General features: G+C 54.9%; 1 protein-coding gene across 3 annotated transcripts; it reads right to left on the bottom strand.

Annotated features, from left to right (window-relative positions):
• Positions 1–1602: 1602 nt before the first annotated feature.
• IFITM10 (interferon induced transmembrane protein 10) lies at positions 1603–17653 on the bottom strand. Of its 3 annotated transcripts, none has more exons than XR_004029728.1 (3): positions 17172–17653; positions 15927–16289; positions 1603–2232 (listed from the first exon to the last, which is right to left on the bottom strand). XR_004029728.1 is itself a non-coding variant. In XM_030811507.1 (3 exons), the coding sequence occupies exons 2-3, from the start codon at positions 16077–16079 to the stop codon at positions 2083–2085; spliced, it is 393 nt and encodes a 130-aa protein (XP_030667367.1). In that variant the 5' UTR covers positions 16080–16289; positions 16998–17622; the 3' UTR covers positions 1603–2082. The 3 variants fall into 3 exon arrangements, 2 of the variants coding, with proteins under 2 accessions (XP_030667367.1, XP_030667366.1); XM_030811507.1 differs by having other exon boundaries at positions 15837–16289; positions 16998–17622; XM_030811506.1 differs by having other exon boundaries at positions 15837–16289; positions 17172–17622.
• Positions 17654–19452: the final 1799 nt, after the last annotated feature.

Here is a 19452-nt window from a genome sequence, read left to right as displayed (position 1 = left end):
CCTGGCGCTTCTCCCACCATCCTCCAAGAGGCTCAATGACAGCTCCGTGCAGCCCCGCATCAGCCTCACAGCCCACCGCCTCCTGCCCTCCCACCTCACCACTGCCTGGGGTCAAGGGTCGGTGCTCAAGAGTCCCACATGGTCCCCACCCTGTCCCCTCTCCCAACTCTGACCCCCAAGCCCTCCCATTTTGAGGTCACACACTCCCCTGCCCTCTTCCCTGAGCACCCCCTCCACCTCCGCCTGGGCTGCACCCCAGGCCCATGGGCAGGTACTGGCCACCCTCCCTTCCTCTGCAGGTTTCTGGGTCAGGACTGTCAGCAGAATCTTGCTCGCTGCACTCCTGCCACGGCTGTGCCCTGTCCCCTGCGTCTGTCCCATCTGCCGCTGCTCAAAGTCCTCCCTTCCGAGGCACCCCACGTCTCCAGCCCAGAGGGCTCTCCTCTTCTCTGCTTGGCATCTCAGAGTCAACATCTTCTTCTCCCTGGTTTCCTGCTGTTGGTACACAGCCCTCTCCACTGGGCTGTCCAAGTCAAGGGACAGGAGTCCTCCGGTCTCCCCCACCTTACCTCCTAAACCAGTCAACCCCACTGCCTGCACAGCTGCCACACAGGTGCCCTGCTGTCCAGCCCTCTGCCGCCAGCCCCAGCCCAGGCTCAGCTCCCTCCACTTGCATCCACCTCTGTCCACTGGACTCCCCTCCAAGCTGGCCTCGCTACCCCAGGGGGCACAAGCTTCCCAAAACATGAGGCGCACGGCCATGCCCCTTCCCTGGGAAAGTTCGCCTGCCTTCCCACGGGATAGCGAGTCCTTCCCACTGCGCACCTGTGCTGTGGGATTTCCTGAGGTTTCCCAGACCAGCTGGGCCCCCACGGCGCAAGGCTCCACACCCACGGCCACTGCCTCGGCTTCTTCTCCATCTTCACCTCCCCGCCTCCTTCGTGTGCCTCGCTGACGCCCTGCGCTTTTCCTAGCGCGCCCTCATCAGACTTGTCTTCAGGGCTGACCGGCACCCCCATGACTATGCCTGAGTTCCAAGGGGCAGAGCCCATCCCTGCATCCCACCTCCCACGTTGCAGACTGCACATGCCGTGGGCCGTCAGGGCGCTGGCCTCGGCCTTTGAATGGCATCTTCAGTTCATTTTCACAGTGATTGTAGAAGTGAAAGGCCATTTTCCTATTTTACAGCTCAGGAGATGGGCAGGAGAGAGGTAAAGGGGCCTGCCTGGGTACCAGAGCCCTCCAGGAGGGACAGGGGTTAGCCAGGGGTCTATCGTCTCTGCCTGCTGCTTCCTTCTGAGTGAATTTGTGGTTTCCTTTGCTCTGATTTGGCCAATGCAGGCAGCTGAGGCTGTGCCCTACCCCCTTGCATCCCCCCAGGAGGCTGCCTGACCCTCTAAGCGACTCGAGTTTGGGGTACCTCCACCAAATGCCCACCCTCCCTTTCACCATCTGGCACAGCTGTGATGGAGCAGATGGTCTCCTGCAGTCTGCTGGGACACAGCACCAGGGGCCCTGACCACCAGGCAGCTCCTGAAGGAGGCTTGCAAAGCCTCCAGACTTCTCCAGGCCCTGCCAGGGACACAAAGTAGAAGGCTGGGCTAGAGCTGCTTGGGTATTTCATTGAAAGTTCACAGACACAAGGCCTCTGAGCGGGGTCACAGCATGGAGGAGGCAGGGTCAGGGAGCATAGAGTGAGTCCTCTCATCCTGGGACAATTTTGCATAAGCCCTTCCTGCTAGGTGTCAGGTCCAAGGGGCCCCAGGAGCCTGGGAAGGGGCACGTGAGGGCAGGGACACAGACACTGGAAGCCAGGGTGCAGCAGCAAGGGGAGAAACCCCCAGGCCCCAGACACAGGCAGGGCGGAGGCCAGGAGGCGGAGGGGGTGGGCTGAGGGCCAAGCTCACTGCCCCCTTGCTGTACTCAGCTTCTGATGGCCTTGCTGCCCAGTTCACAGCTCAAGGGGGCCCCAGGACAAGAAGCCCTGCCCTGCCGCAACCTCATGGGATCCTGCGTTTCAGGGACCATGAGAATAAACATGTCTCAGTGCTTGTCTCCGCCAGCAGCCGTGCCTGGTGGGCCTTAGTAGTCGGTGAGGGGGTACCGCAGGAAGATGAAGACGAGGATGATGCAGGAGGCTGCCAGGGCAGAACTGGTGATGTTGAACAGCCGGGCCGTCTTTGCATCCTCCACGGCTCCATTCAGGTCATTGAGAAGCTTCTTGTCTCGCACCTGAAGACGGGAGGAGGACAGGAAATGGGCAGTCAGCCAGGGAGCAGGGCCTTGGAGCATCCAGGAGCCCAGCAGGGCCGGTGCCACAGTGCTCAGCACAATATCAGTGCCTTGTTTCCGAGAGCTGACAAATGAACGATGGTTCTATAGGAACATGTTTCTGCCCTGGGGCACTGTACACTGATGAACTTAGGGGCATGGGGGCATCATGTCTGAAACCTCTCAACCCTCAACTGGTTTATAAAGTAGGTAAGATGTATTTATAGAGAGAGAGAAAAGCAAATATGGTAAAATGTTAAAACATTGGGGCAACTGGGTGAAGTATATAAAGAAATTCTTTGTTTTTTCTTTTTTGCAAGTTTTAAATGATTAAAATAAAAGAAGTTGGCCTCAGAGAGAATATGATTGGAGGATGGGGCGACACAACTGTTTCCTAATTTGATTGGTTCTGCCTCATTTAAAATTAACTGGGATGCCCTGAGGACGAGCGTTGTGCATTGGCAGGAGAGACAGCAGTCTCCAGGGCCTTTGGGGAGGGATATTAAGGTAAAGGGAGTGGGCTGGCACTCAGGAAGCCTTGGGGAGGCAGTGGACTGAGCTGGACTCATTTCCAAGAAGCAACCTTCATTCAGAATGAGTTATAGGGCCCTCCCCTCCTCAGCACTCTTTCCTTCTATCACCTCCACAAATATGTGCGTGTTTGCTGTAAGAAGAAACCAAGTTCTAGGATGAGGAAGAGAAGGAGAATGGAAAGAGAGGAAGAGAGGAAGGGGCAAAAAATCTTTGCCTTAGTAGATTGGAGCTGGGCTGAAAGAAGGAAGGTGGGCAGTAGATACTGGGGCTGACTAATGCCTGGATCCCTCAGTGTGCAGGTTAGGCAGGTGGACAGGAGACCCAGGTCGGAAGAGTGGACAGACAGGGTATAGATGGGTGGTCAGGGCGAAGGGTGCATAATTGAGTGGAAGAATGGAAGCATAAATGGATTAGCCTCTGGGTGGATGGATGGAGAAGGCAGAATAGTGGAAAGAACAAAGGGAGAGGAGAGAAAAAAGAAGATGGAGTGGAGAAGGGAAAGAGAGAATGCAATTCAGTGGAGTGGAATGCAATGGAATGAAGTGGGGCAAAATGCAGTGAAGTGAAATAGAGTGGAGTGGATGGAATGGATGGAGTGGAGCGGAGTGAAGTGGATGGAATGGACGGAGTGAAATGGATGGAATGGATGGAGTGGAGTGGATGGAATGGATGGAGTGGATGGAGTGGAGTGAGTGGATGGAATGGAGGAGTGAGTGGATGGAATGGATGGAGTGGAGTGGATGGAATGGATGGAGTGGAGTGGATGGAATGGATGGAGTGGAGTGGATGGAATGGATGGAGTGGAGTGGGTGGAATGGATGGAGTGGAGTGAATGGAATGGATGGAGTGGAGTGGATGGAATGGATGGAGTGGAGTGGGTGGAATGGATGGAGTGGAGTGAATGGAATGAATGGAGTGGAGTGGAGTAATGGAGTGGATGGAGTGAAGTAGAGTGGATGGATGGAGTGGATGGAGTGATGGATGGAGTGGATGGATGGAGTACATGGAGTGAATGCAGTGGAGTGAAATAGAGTGGAGTGGATGGAGTGGAGTGGATGGAATCGATGGAGTGAATGCAGTGAAGTGGAGGAGTGGATGGAGTGGAGTGGATGGAATGGATGGAGTGGAGTGGATGGAATGGATGGAGTGGAGTGGATGGAATGGATGGAGTGGAGTGGGTGGAATGGATGGAGTGGAGTGAATGGAATGAATGGAGTGGAGTGGAGTAATGGAGTGGATGGAGTGAAGTAGAGTGGATGGATGGAGTGGATGGAGTGATGGATGGAGTACATGGAGTGAATGCAGTGGAGTGAAATAGAGTGGAGTGGATGGAGTGGAGTGGATGGAATCGATGGAGTGAATGCAGTGAAGTGGATGGAGTGGATGGAGTGAAGTGGATGGATGGAACGGATGGAATGGAGTGAATGGAATGGATGGAGTGGAGTGGAGTGATGGAGTGAATGCAGTGAAGTGGATGGAGTGGAGTGGATGGAATGGATGGAGTGGAGCAGATGGAATGGATGGAGTGGAGTGGATGGAATGGATGGAGTGATGGATGGAATGGATGGAGTGGAGTGGATGGAATGGATGGAGTGGAGTGGATGAAATGGATGGATGGAGTGAAGTGGATGGAGTGGAATGGATGGAGTAGGATGGCTTGGATGGAGTGGAGTGAATGGAATGGATGGAGTGGAGTCCATGGAATTGATGGAGTGGATGGAGTGGAGTGAGTGGAGTGGATGGAGTTGAGTGAGTGGAATGGATGGAGTGGATGGAGTGGAGTGGATGGAATGGATGGAGTGGAGTGGATGGAATGGATGGAGTGGTGTCAATGGAATGGATGGAATGGAGTGAATGGAATGGATAGAGTGGATGGAGGGGAGTGAGTTGAATAGATGGAGTGGAGTCAATGGAGTGGAGCTGGAAAAAAAGTTGGAGAGGGAAGGGAAGGGAGGGAACAAGGGCGAGTGGGCAAGTAGGTGACTTGGAAGATAAATTGTACAGAACATGCTATCAAAATGGAGAGATCGAAGATGGGAAGAAGCAGGTATTGAGGAATCAGGGTAAGGAAGGAGGCAGGAAGAAAGTCTATGCTCTCATTGGGTTCTTATGCTAGTAGTTTTGGAGGAAACTACATCTGCATTGAAATTTGTATTCCTTTATAAGGACTGAATGTGTCACCCACTTATTGAGGTCTTATTTGATGCCTTTGCTAAAATAAAGTTGTACAACTTTCTCCAGAAAGAGCTATGACATCTTTTGTTAGACTTAATCTTAGTCTATTTATTTTGCTTTTTATTATAATGTAAAAGTATATTTTAAAATTGTATGTCTAACTGATTTTGTATCCAGCTAAACTATCATATTGTACTAATTGACCACATGTTCTTAATAATAAATCATATCTACAGCAAATACTAGTAGTTCTATTTCCTCCTTGCAGTCTATTCCTATACAGCACAGCACAGAGGTTAAAGCATAGATGCAGAAACACTGACTGGATTTCAATCCTGATTCTGCAGGTCATAGACTGTGCAGCCTTAGGCCAGCTAACAACTCACTCTTCTGCTCATTTCCTCATCTGTAACATGAAGATGACAACAGCGCTGCCTCCCAGGGTTGTGGGAAAGGCTTAATGAATTGATGGATGTGAAACTCCACCAGAGTGCCTGGGCCAAAGTAAGCTCCTGTCATGGAGGCAAAGAAGATTCCAGAGTGATCCCAGACAGCAGCGATGAGGACAAGCTGCTGAGTCTCATTCTTGAGCTCAAGGTACCAGGAAGGATAATGCTCATCTTATCATTAAAGGTCTATGATTGCATTAGAATTTCCACAAGATAAACGTATTGTTTCCTTCTCTAATTCATTAATATGGTAGATTATATTTATTGATTTTCTTATACCAAGACAACTCTGAATTCCTAAAACAAACTTTTGGTCATGATTTCTTTGTTGGATACTTGGAGTGAGGAATAACGTGGCAGAGGGAGGATGAAACACTGGGTGTCAAAAAAGGATGGAGTGGAGGGCAGGAGGCTGAGGCAGCAGGAGTATTGGGTGCATGGAAAATGGCGGCCATAGCTAAAGAAGATAGGGAAGAGGAGGGCAGGGGAGTGATCCCGTGATCGGGAAGGTGGGTGGATAGAGCTGAGGGGTTATACGGATGGAGACCGTGTGTATGGGACAGAGAAATGGATGTAGAAACTTGCGCTGGGTGGGGAGGAGGGCTGGATGGATATAAGAATGTATGTTGGATGAGTGGGACAGGCAGATAGCTGAATTTATGAATACAATGCTTCTTGATGTACAATGGGGCTACAGTCCAATAAACCCATCATAAGTTTAAAGTGTCATGAGTTAAAAGTTTCATACGCATTTTCGTGTGATGTGTTTTTCACAAGCCCAGTAAGCTGAGGAGCATACTGAGTGCCTATGGCTTTCCTGCCATTGTGAAGTTGAAAAAGCATACATCAAACCATCATAAGATGGGGACCGTCTGTATATGCTGGGTGGGGTAACAGGTGCACAGACGAACATATGAATGTGTGTCCAAGTGGACAGATGGACATGCAAATGTATGCCACATGGGTGGGGCATCTGGGTAAGTGGGTAAGTGAATGGCTGCTGGATGGGAGGGGATGTGTGGATTATGTGAGAGCATGTTCAGTGGGCAAGACAGGCAAATAGGTGAATACACGAAAATGTGTGTTCATGTGTTCATGATGGCTTGTACCAGGGCAGCGGCAGAGAAGGTGATGAGACCCGGCCAACTTCTGGACATGTGTTGAAGGTGGAGCTCACAGTGTTTGCTGGGATCAGGCTTGCAGTGTAATAAAAAGAATGGAGTCCGGGCGCAGTGGCTCATGCCTGTAATCCCAGCACTTTGGGAGGCCGAGGCGGTGGATCATGAGGTCGGGAGTTCAAGACCAGCCTGGCCAAGATGGTGAAACCCCGTCTCTACTAAAAATACAAAAAAAATTAGCAGTGGCAGGCGCCTGTAATCCCAGCTACTCGGGAGGCTGAGGCAGGAGAATTGCTTGAACTCGGAGGGCAGAGGTTGCAGTGAGCTGAGATTGTGCCACTGCACTCCAGCCTGGGCTACAGAGTGAGACTCCATCTCAAAAAAAAAAAAAAAGGAAAAGAAAAAAAAAGAATGGAACTTCACGTGATTTGAATGAATGGACAGGTGGTTACAGGAATATAGGAACGGATGCCAGACTGGAAGGGCAGGTGCACAGATGGGTTTCTGAATGCACGCTGGATGGCTGGAGCAGGTCCATGGCTGGATATAGTAATGGATGCTGGATGGCTGGGACAGATCCATATGCTAAATGGGTGGAACAGGTAGATAAATGAATTTATGATGTGCTTTGGATGGGTAAGACTGGTGGATAATAGAAAGGAAGGAGGGTTGTTGATACAGTGTAGACCACTGGATGGTAGATGGGTAGACAGATTCATTAATCAATCAATCATCAATCAATATTTGCTTAGTGCCTGCTCTGAGTAGTTGCTGTTCTAGGTCCTGCGTATATCACAAGGAATAAAACAGTCTCTGTCCTCACGCAGCTTACATTGTAGGGAGAAGATACAGAAAATAAACGCAGTAAATAAGTAAAACATGTAATGTGCTCAATGTGCTAAAAAGAAACCTGAAGAGGCTCAGGGGAACAGATAGTGCTGTAGGAGGTGCAAGTCTAGCTCGGTGGCCAGGGAAGACCTTGTGGGGTGGGAGATACTTGAGGAAAGGTCAGAAGAACGTGACAGACTCGGCCATGTGTTCATCTGCAGGGAGGCATGTCCTGGGAATATAGAGCTCTCTGTGCAGGGCCCAGTGCTTCTGAGGACTAGGTGCAGAGTAGGGGCAGCAGATCACAGAGAGAGAAGGGGAGGACATATGTTCCGAGGAGACCAGCCAGGAGCACGGTGCAGGCTCTGTGGGTGCTTTTTAGTCATTTAGAGCCGGAAAGATGAATGTGATATGACATATGTGAACGAAGTAGTGCTGGCCACTGTGCTAAGAAGATGGCGGAGGCCAGGCATGGTGGCTCACGCCTGTAATCCCAGCACTTTGGGAGGTCAAGGCAGGCAGATCACGAGGTCAGGAGTTCGAGATCAGCCTGACCAACAAGGTGAAACCCCGTCTCTACTAAAAATACAAAAATTAGCCGGGCATGGTAGTTTGCACCTGTAATCCCAGCTACTCGGGAGGCGGAGGCAGGAGAATCGCTTGAACTCAGGAGGCGAAGGTTGCAGTGAGCCAACATTGTGCCACTGCACGCCAGCCTGGGCAATAGAGCAAGACTCCATCTCAAAATAACAAAGAACAGATAGCTGAGCAGGCAGAGAGAGGTGGATTGAATGGTCCAGGGGAGGGTGAGGGTGGCTTGGACCAGGGCAGCAGTGAAGGTAGTGAGACCTGACCAGCTCCTGGACATGCATGGAAGGCGGAGCTGATGGTGTTTGCTGGGATCAGGTGTAGAGTGTGATAAACAGCATGGAACTTGACATGATCTCAAGGTTTTTGGGGCTTGATCAACTGAACAGGGAGTTGTAGAAGGCTGCAAAAGGAAGACTCGCTTAGCAGTTTGATTTCTGACATGTCAAGTTAGGGATGCCCTTTAGATATATAGCAGACACTTGGCATAGCAATTTGTGTGAGTCTGGAGTTCAAAGATGAGGTCTAGGGCAGAGATATAAATTTGAGAAGCATCAGCAAAAAGATGGTATTTAAAACTGATATAGTTTGAACACATGTCCCCGTCGAATTTATGTTGCCGTGATCCCCAGTGTTGGAGAGGGCCTGGCGGGAGGTGTTTGGGTCATGCGTGTAGATCTCATGGCTTGATGCTGTCCTCACCACAGTGAGTGAATTCCTGAGAGCTGGTTGCTTAAAAGTGTGAGGCGCCTCCCCCTTATCTCTCCCTTGCTCCCACTCTTGCCATGTGAGGTGCCTGCTCCCACTTTGCCCTCCACCATGACTGGAAGCCTCCTGAGGCTTCCCCAGAAGCAGATACCAGCACCGTGCTGCCTGTACAGCCTGCCGAACCATGAGCCAATTAAACCTCTTTTCTTATAAATTACTCTCTCTCAGGTATTTCTTTACAGCTGTGCAAGAATGGCCTAATACCAAAACCATGGGACTGGATGGGGCACCAAGGGAGTGAACATGAAGGAAGGAGAGGATGGAGGGCTGAGCCCTGGAGCCCTGCAGTGTCAGAAGGTTAGGCAGTCAAAAGCAATTAGGAAAGGGGCCTGAGAAGAGTGGGTCAAGAAGCAGGGAAGGCAAAGGGGGCACAAGGGTGCTGGATGGCGGAATTGGCTGAAAAGCACAAGCAGAGGTGGGGCATGGAAGATGGGGCAGCCATGTGGGTGCAGGGGTGATGGATGGTGCTGGATGGGTAGAGGAGAGGGAGGTGGAGAGCGGGAGAGAGAACAGGCTGACGGCTGGGAGTTGGGTGAGTCCATCGAAGCAAGGAAGGAAGGAAAATGGAAGGACATTCTGATGATGAATTGAGGGCTAGGTGGCCAGGCAGTTCTTCTATGACTGAATATTGATGGATGACAGATGGGTGAATGTGTGAAGGAAAAAGAGTGGGGGTGGGTAGATGTGGGTACAGAGAGGAACTGGCTCTGGCTATAGAGATGGATGGAACAGGTCACTGGAGGAACAGGGGAGAGGAAACACAGGAATGGATGACATATAAATGGATGAACGGCAATGTTAGGGTCTGAATGTTTCTGTCCACCAAATTCCTGTATTGAAATGCTAACCCCTAAAGTGATGGTAGGAAGTGGGGCTCTTGAGAGGATTAGGTCATGCGTGGGATTGGCACTCTTATAAAAGGGGCCCCAGAGAGGCCCTTAGCCCTACTGGCAAATGAGGACACAGAAGTCGACAGCCTGCAACCCAGAAGAGGGTCCTGATCAGAACCTGACCATGCTGGCACCCTGATCTCAGACTTCCAGCCTCCAGAACAGTGAGAAGTAAATACCCAGTGTTTATAAACCAACTAATCTATGATAATTCGTTAGAGCAGGCTGGACAGGCTCACGCCACTCAACTTGGAGGCACGTGAACGGGATATATGAATAAAGCCAAGGAAGGAAAGGTGGGATGGTTGTGCCTGGAAGGCCAGATGGGCAATGAGATGAATGGTGGGGTGGGTGGACACATGCCTGAGAGGAAACAAAGACAGAATGGACATTTTATGGCTGAATGATTAGCTATATTGGTAAAGCAGGTAGGCAGATGGTAGAAAGAATGAAGGGGATAGAAGGGGAGAATGCATGGCCGAAAAGTGGGGCAAAAGAAAGGAAAAGAAAAAAATGAGAGGGAAAAGAACGTGAGAAATTGATGCATGAGCAGTTAGAGACAGGGTGGATGAGGAGGGAGGGAATAGAGAAAGTGACAGTGGCTGGATTGTGCTGACAGATGGGGTGAGCTGAGGCAGGCTGAGTATGAAGGAGGCACTCAGTGAATGGGTGAGTGTGACTCAGTTAGGGGAGCAGCAGGAGGAAGGGCGGGTGGATGTCTTGAAGGGTGAATAGATGTGTTGCCATATGAGGTCACAGGATGGAGGGATGTTTGGGTCTATTGACAGGTAGGGCTGGGAAGGAAAGTGGGCAATTACTGAGAAAGTGAGACTACATGAATAGTTTAGTGAGTTGATGCATAAGGTTGGTGGGGACAGGATGGGAGAGCAGGGCAGGGAGGGGAGCCTGAATGATCATATGTGAACACAGGTGGATGGAAGTTTGGGTGGCTATTTGGAGGGGTTGAAGGGAATGTGGGAGGATGAATTGAATATAAGTTTGGATGGATGGACAGAGAGAGGATGGACAGATGATGGTTGGATGGATGGACAGATGGAGGATGGATGGATGGAGGATGGATGGATGGACAGATGGATGGAGGATGGATGGATAGATGGATGGAGGATGGACAGAGGGACGATGGATGGATGGACAGATGGATGGATGGATGAAAGATGGATGGATGGATGGAGGGTGGATGGATGGATGAAGGATGGATGGAGGGTGGATGGATGGATGGAGGATGGATGGAGGATGGATGGATAGATGGATGGAGGATGAATAGATGGATGGATGGATGGATATGGATGGAGGGACAGATGGAGGATGGATGGATCAACAGATGAAGAATGGACAGATGGAAGATGGATGGATGGATGGAGGATGGACAGATGGAGGATGGATGGATGAATGGAGGATGGATAGACAGATGGATGGAGGGTAGATGGATAGATGGATGGAGGATGGATGGATGGATGGATGGATGGATAGATGAAGGACAGATGGAGGATGGCTGAATGGAGGATGGATAGATGGACAGATGGATGGATGGATGGATGGATGATATGGATGGATGGACAGATGGACGGATGGATGGATGGATGGATGGATGGATGGATGGATGGATATGGATGGATGGACAGATGGAGAATGGATGGATGGAAGATGGATGAATGATAGATGGAGGGAGGATGGGAAAGATAAATGTGTGATGCTGATATTCAGAAAGGAGTGAGTGGGCTAGTGTGTACATCCAAAACCAGTTCCTCCTCTCCCATCCCCATCCCCAGCTCACAAGCTCTCCCACCTGGACCACCACACTGGGACTTGAACCTTCTGCCTCGAGGCTTGTCTTGTCCCCTTCCCCTACACTGGTTGCAGATTTCATGGCACTGATCATATCCTTCTCTTCCATGTCTCCTACAGATGAGAGCCCAGCCCCTCATGAGGTTTTCAAACCCCTCACCGCACTGCCTCAGGCACTCTTCCAGGAAAGTCTTCCATTTCCCACTGAGGACAGGGGCCTTGCCGACCCCCTAGACTGCCCCACCTACGTGTCTTAGTTTATGCCATTTTCCCCGCCTGAAACACCTTTCCCCTCACCAAGCTTCAAGGCCCAGTGAAATTGCTGCCTCCTCCTAGAGGTCCTCCAGCCTCACCCCAAACTTGGAATGAAGTATTCCTTTTCTGAAACACTGTGGTGCTGCTTCCATCTCATCATGTGTCCTCTGTCCACCCACCCATTAGACCAACATGTCTTGACCCATCTGTTGGCCAGCTCTGCCTTGGGCACAGATTGGCTGGGGTGAGCAGATGTGGCTGGGGCAGGACTGCCTCTGTAGGCTTTGCATAAGAGAGACCCAGATCTCACAAAAGCTCTCCAGGCTGAGGATGTGCACATGCAAACCAGGACATGCACATCGCTCACATCACATTTGCCGAGTGACCGGGGCGGGGAACTGCTGAGGCCAGAAGGGTTAAAAACGCGGCTTGGATGCTGAGATGAGACGGCTGGCCATCATCCAGCTGACCGCGGGAGCCAGTGGTCATCAGGAGGCAGCGTGTGGAGGCGGCATGAATGGAGAATTGACTTTTTGTATCTCTGCCTTCCCCGGACACCAGGCTGTGCAAAATAAGGCTTCAATCTCTGCGCTGCAGATCCAGCCTGCGTTGAGCTGAATTGGCCCATGTGGGTGGGGGGTGGACGGATGGCGGGACGGGTGGATGGACACGTGGGGGCAGGCAAGGACACACTGTCTAGTTCATATCACTGCATGCGGGTCTCCGCCCTGCTCACGTGTGCTGGCTTGAATGTTGTTTTGTTTCTATTTGTTTTGTGAACAGATGAGGGAACAGGGGCTCAGCGAGGCAAGATGGCTTGTCTGTCCCAAGAGCTCGGATTTTAGCCAAGACCTTCTGACCCCAGGTCCGCCCCGTGCCCTTGGTGTAGGGTGCAGGTCAGGAGACCTGCAGCTGGGTGACCAGATGGATGCATTCCCAGGCGTAGGGTCCACAGCCAGCCAGTTCCGTCCTCCCTTCTGCCCAGGATGGAGACAGCTCACCTTGCATCCACTCCCAGGTATGCCCCAAAGCCGCTCTGCCCTGGCTGCCCCCGCCCACCGCAGGAAGGACACAGGAGGAGCAGGCCTGGGAGGAGGTGTAATGAGCCGTCCCTGACCCTCAGAAGGGCCAACCTCACACCACCCCCAACCCCTCCAGAAACCCGGCACCATCCAGAAATCCCTGACCTACCTACAACCCGAGCCAGATGGGCCTGCCCCATGCCAGCCGGCCAGCCACAGCCTGAGCCAAGCGGGAGGAGGGACAGCTTCCGGACAGGAGCCCAGGCAGCCAGACCCATGTCCGCAGGCTGTTGGCAGAGCACAGAGAGAGGGGAGGCAGAGCTCCCCCAGCTGCAGCTACAGCCCCCCAACACTGGAGCTCTCTGCTCAGGATTGGTCCGGGGAGCCACAGCTGGAGCTGGTCGGAGGCATGACCCCCAATTCCAGGGGCCTCTTTCCTTTGTTGCTGCTACACACATGTGCGCTCGCACGTGTGAGCACACACGCACGCAGGAACATATACTCACCACACATGCACACATGCTCTCATACACTTGTGCACACACATTTACACGTACCATGCACACTCACGTATGATTACACACACATGCACACTCAGGTACATACACACATCACACATACACACACACGCTTGTGCATACACATTTACATGAACCACATACGTGTGATTACACACATGCACATTCAGGTACATACAGCACACAGGCACACACCCTCACACACTTGTGTACACACATTTACACGTGCCATGCACACTCGTGCTATTACACACACATACACACACTCAGGTACATACACACAGCACACATGCACACACCCTCACACACTTGTGGACACACATTTATACGTGCCATGCACACTCATGTGTGAGTACACACACGCACACTCAGGTACATACAGACAGCACACAGGCACATACCCTCACACATTTGTGCACACACATTTACACGTGCCATGTACACACACGTGTGATTACACACACGTGTGATTACACACACGTGCACACTCAGGTACATATAGACAGCACACAGGCACACCCCTCATGACCCCCTAGACTGCCCCACCTACGTGTCTTAGTTTATGCCATTTTCCCCGCCTGAAACACCCTTCCCCTCACCAAGCTTCAAGGCCCAGTGAAATTGCTGCCTCCTCCTAGAGGTCCTCCAGCCTCACCCCAAACTGGGAATGAAGTATTCCTTTTCTGAAACACTGTGGTGCTTCTTCCATCTCATCATGTGTCCTCTGTCCACCCACCCATTAGACCAACATATTTACATGTGCCATGCACACTCACATGTGATTACACACACGTGCACACTCAGGTACATACAGACAGCACACAGGCACAAACACCCTCAAACACTTGTGCACACACATTTACACGTGCCATGCACACTCGTGTGATTACACACAAGTGCACACTCAGGTACATACAGACAACACACAGGCACACACACCCTCACACACTTGTGCACACACATTTACATGTGCCATGCACACACACGCGTGATTACACACGTGCACACACTCAGGTACATACAGCACACATGCACATACCCTCGCACATTGTGCACACACATCTACACACCCTGCACACACATGCGATTACACACATGCACACAGATACATACACACACCACACATGCACACACGCCCTCACACACTTGTGCACACACATTTCCACACACCATGTGCACCCACGTGATTACATACACATGCACACATATGCATGCACGTGTACACACACGCAAATACACTCATGCCTACACACACTCATACACATGCACACACACGCACACACAAAAATATATGTACACACTCATGCACACAATGCATTCACATGCACACATACAGTTACACTCACAGTATACACCCACTTATGCAATTACATGTGAGTACACACACTGGCACGTGCTGGCTCACACACAGGCCCCTGTGTCAGAGCCCAGGGATGGGTCCGCAGGCCCGAGGTTGAAGGTGCCCGTGCCAGTGGGCAACACAAGGGTTGGCAATGATGATGAGTCAGGAGCAGGACGGGAAAGCTGACCGCAGTTGCGATGCCGGGCGGGGTGGGGCTCGAGCTCAAGGATGGAGCAGAGGCGAAGCTGGCCAGGCGTTCTTCCTCCCAGCCAGCCTCTGCCCAGTCTCTTCTCTCCCTGCATCCCCTGTCTTTTCCCCCACCCGGCAGGGCAGCTGCATTGGTGGAGTACATCTGGCCTTGGCCACTCAAGTCTGAGCTGGGGAAATGTGATGATCGGGCTAAACGTGAGCCAAGCCCTTCCTTCCGGTGTGTGGGGGTGGGGAGGAGGGCACCCGGGCCTGCCCTCACTCTCACGCTCCCTTCCCCAGGAAGGGCTCCAGCACCAGATACATTTATACAGGGCTGACCCCCTCACTGTGAGCCCATCACAGCCTCCCTCCCACCGTCTCCGTCCCTGCTGCTCCACCTTGCCCTCAGGGAGACAGGGTCATGTCTGCCCAGCACCTGCTCTGCTACCAGTCAGCTCTTCTCGCTGCACTGAGGTGATTCTGGAAGTCATGCCCTCTCAGGGTGGGGGCTGGGGAGGTGCAGGACCTGTTTACACCCCTCTTCCCTGGGCTGCCCTGGCCACCCAGGACTGGTCTCCACGCAGGGCTTGGCAGAGCTGTGTAAGCACCTGCCCTTGGGCTCTGGGTGAAGAGGATAAGAAGGTGGCCCCTCTTCCTTTCCATAGGGGTAGGATTCCAAGCCCTCTTCAGCCCCATGCTGGCCCCATCCCTGTACACGGAGAAGTGGCTGCTGCCCAGGTCTACGTCCCATGTCCCCTGAGTCCGAGCAACGCCCCCCCAACCCCCGCTCCCAGCCCCTCCTACAGGTTCTGCTGAGCTGGCTGAGCAGAAAGCCAGGCCCTGATGGCTAGGGAGAGGGAAGGGCAGACCCTTGCCCGCCCAGACCTAGCCAGTACCCCGACCTATCTGGGACCCACGATCAGGACCCCTCACTGTCCTTTGATCCTTTGGCCCCTCAGCTGCACCTGCTCTACCCGTGTGCTCCCCTGAGAGGGAGAGGGGCCGAAAGCCGCCAGCCAGGGACTGTCCTGCCGGCACCACCTCTCCAGCCCGCCCTTGTCCCCTGCCACCGCCCGGGCTCACTTTGAGGGAATAGGCCAAGGCGATGAAGCCCAGGCAGCAGAAGTTGAGGTAGACGAAGTTGAAGATGGACCACAGATAATAGTCGTTCACCTCGGTGGTGTCCGGGTAGACCTCGATGACGGTCGTGGGGTTGGTCATCGTCTTCTTCTCGGCTAGGTGCTTGCAGGCGGGGGGCGCGCCGGCAGCCCGCACGCTGTCGGTCTTGCTGCTCTTGGACTCCATGGGGAACAGTGTGGGCGCCATCGGGGGAGAGGCCGAGGGCTCAGGGGCAGGGGCCGCTGGAGCCTGCAGGGCAGGGGGCTTGGACACGCAAGCGAAGCAGCCCTTGGGTGAACCTGCCGGGGGCCTCGGGATCCAGAAGGCCCCGTCCAGGGGGACTCGGGCTTCCTGGGCGCCGTCCGTGGTGCTGGCCGGGGCTCCCAGCGGGGCTGGGCACTGGCCGGGGCCCTGGGCCTGGAGAGGAGAAAGTGAGAGCGAGCTGGGCCCGGCCCACCGGCCAGCACCCACCCTCATGCCCGGCAGCCCCGAGAACAGCCCCAGTGGAGACGGAGATCCCTGCGGGGGCCGCCAGCTGCCAGCCTGCCACCTGCCTCCCCCACCCGCCCCGGGCCTCGGCGGCCACGGACGATGCCAAAGCCCTTCGCAGCAGCCTTGGCAGGGACCTGGGGCTTTCATCACTTTGCCATCTGCGCACAAACATTCACCCACTGACACACACAACAGCACCCCCCGCCCCGAAGCACACCAACGCTGAGACTGACACTGTTACAAAACACAGAGCGCCCCAGCACCCCAAACAACCCCGCACACACGGGGCGCCGGACCCACAGCGACGCTGCCTCAGCCGTCAACCGGCAGAGCTAGCAGAGCGGCCAAAGCACCTGCTCACGGCGCCCGCGGACACCCGATACCGCCACGGGCACTGCCACGGGCTCCACCGCGGGCTCTCCAGACCCCGGGCGCACCCGCGGGCGCGCTCAGAGCCATTGACGAGTAAACAACTCCCCACACAAGGCGACGCAGGCTCAGCCACGAGCACCGAAAACTGGCACAGGTGCGGGGTCTCCAACTCGTGCGCACCGCCCCCCACCTCCAACCTGGACACCCCAAGCGCGCACACTTGCCCGGAGCCACGCACCCCCGGGCCATACACAGACGCACAATGACAGGCTGCGAAACGAACACTTCTCCAACGAGGCACCAAGTCGCTCGCGCTCTGCGCCACCCCGCGTGCCCAGCTCCCGTGCGGCGCGCGCCGGGGGGTCTGCGGCCGAGGCTCTGCGGCCCCCAGCCCGACCCGGGTCTGCCGCAGCCGCCCGGACGGCGCCTCCTCACCTACAAGCGACTCCTCGGCGCGCGGCCGGACCCCCTGAGCCTCGGTGCGCGCCTCCTTCCGCCGTCCCGCGGGCCGCTGTCTGTCCACTGATCCGCGTCCCAGCGGCCCAACCTTGAGGGGGTGGGGAGCGCGCGGGGCTCGGCGGCGGCGCCGCTGCCTCCCCCGCCGCCTGCGCTCCCTCCGCAGCGCTAGACCGGCCGCGCGGCTGCAGCCCAGAGCCTGACTCACGGCGGCGGCGGCGGCGGCGGCGGGCATAGCCACATCCCCGCCTCCCGCCTCCTCCTGCCGGGAGGGTGGGGGCCGCGGGCCTGGCCGGAAACCGCGACCCTGGGGAGTTGCAAGGTCCCACAGGGATGGGACCCCTACAGCCTCCGACCAGGGTGCCTGCGCCACCTCCATCACCCCGGACCCACTGAGCCTTCCTCCCCGCCCCATCCGGCCCCATCCCTCTCGCGGAGCCCCCAGCCCCGTGGAAGACTGGCCGCTCCCGGAACCCTCCCTATCTGCCTCCCCAAGAGAGACCCTCTTCCTCTTCCCACTCTCCCCATGGCGCTCCACCCCAGCGCTGGGCCCTGCTGCCTCCAGGGACCCCTGCCCCTGGGTCCTGCCCTTCTGTCCTGTTGACTCTCAGTTCCAGCAGCTCAGTCCCCTCCTGACGAAGCTCCAGTCCCCCGAGCCCCAGCAGGCCCCCTACCTGACTGCCTGTCTCTGCCCCATCCTGTCCCTAACCAAGTCCCCAAGGCCCCCAAGACCACCCTCCAGTCCCTTCCCTCCTTAGCCCACCAAATCCAAGCCCTCTGGTAAGTTTCAGCACCCCCTACTCTGTTCCTTCCTGGCTGAGCCCACTCCTGCCCATCGGAGCTCCTGCCCCTTTTCCTGGAGTCTGTCTTCACCCAGCCGGGGCCCCAATCCAGTTCACTCCGAGAGTCTGGGAGAATGTGGCCTCTCCTGCACAGACCCCAGGGCATGCTCCCTCTGCTCGCAGGGCAAAGTGTCCCATTCTGAGCTCTGGTCCCGTGCTGAGGTCCTGGCTGCTAATGACACATATCTCCCTGGAGGCTGGTTCACTCACCTGCCCACAGCCTCTCTGTGATCCCTACTAGCCCTTCTGAGCCTGGTCCCCTGAGGATACTTTGTTCCCTGTGAATCATTTTTCCTAACCGATGCCTGTCCTCTCAGCCTCAGCCGCCTCCACTACCCCACCACATCCTCACTCTCACGGTATGCTTGACCCCAACTGGTCTTCCATCCCTGTAACAGTCCCCAAGAGTCCTTCCCCATGGAGAAAACTCCAGCCTTCCCTCCCTCCCTCCAAGTCCCCCCATTCACCACGAAGGTTCCCTGAGCTGGGTCCTCTTCACCAACCTCCAGCTCCCACTGAGCCCCGACCCTCTCCAAAGTCCCCCGGAAGCTGAGGATGCATGGCGGCCCCCGTTTTCCCTCCCTCATCTCTCTCCAAGCCCCATCCTCCCATGAAACTCCTTTCTCCTCTGCCACTCTCAATTGGCCTCCTGTGTCTCCACAACCCTTTCCTGTCTGGAAGGCTGGTCCTGCTTGGGGTCCTGTCTAACCGCCTGTGCCTGACTGAACCCTTTTTCTCCCCAAACCTGTGTTCTGAACCCTGATCCCTGGAAAAGCCCAGCCCTCTGCAAGCCCCTCCCCTCTCCAGCCTAGTCCCTGCCCCTCATGCCTGGGCTGGCCCCTGGCACAGCGTTATCCACCGCACGCCAGGAACCCACAGCACAAGGCTGATCTTAAATGATGTTGATAAACCCTAATGAGCAGGAGGGGTCATCAAGCATGAGGAGCCTCCTCCTCATCTCCTTGGGCACCCTGGCCACGCTCTCACTGGAGCCCACAGGCTGTGGGTGGACGGGGCTTGTCAGAGAACCAGAGTTCCGTTCTCCCTCCCCAACTCCCTCCTCCTTTCCAAGGGCCTGGCCCAGGGAAAACTGGACCCGGTGTCTTCAGACGGGGCCTGATCCCGGGCTGCGTGTGGCCTGTGTGCCATGCCCCCATGTCTCCCTAGCATCTGAGCTGGGCCTACCCAGCCAGCCACCACCTCTTGGGAGACCCTGACCTGCCACACAGCCTCTGCCCGGTGCTGCCCCAGTTTGCCCTGAAGGCCTCAGGCAGTGAGGAGGCCTCCATAGCAGGAGAGGGTTGCCTGGGCCCGAGGGGCCAGGGCCTGCCCAGGGTCCTGGGTAGGTGACAGGGGAGCCAGGGCCTGCTCCCGGCCTCAGGCCACCTTGGGGCTGCCTCTCTCTGAGGCCAGCAAAC

The sequence above is a fragment of the Nomascus leucogenys genome, chromosome 4 (genome assembly GCF_006542625.1).
Source record: "Nomascus leucogenys isolate Asia chromosome 4, Asia_NLE_v1, whole genome shotgun sequence".
NCBI classification, from domain to species: Eukaryota; Metazoa; Chordata; class Mammalia; order Primates; family Hylobatidae; genus Nomascus; species Nomascus leucogenys.
This window is presented reverse-complemented; position numbering and strand designations above follow the sequence as displayed.

What these genes read in the sequence shown, in the direction of transcription:
- IFITM10 (XM_030811507.1), bottom strand. Translation starts at nt 16,079, where the DNA reads ATGGCGCCCACACTGTTCCCCATGGAGTCCAAGAGCAGCAAGACCGAC. An exon ending in CCTTGGCCTATTCCCTCAAA is followed by an intron (nt 2,233 to 15,836) that starts GTGAGCCCGGGC and finishes TCCCGTCTTCAG; the next exon opens with GTGCGAGACAAGAAGCTTCT.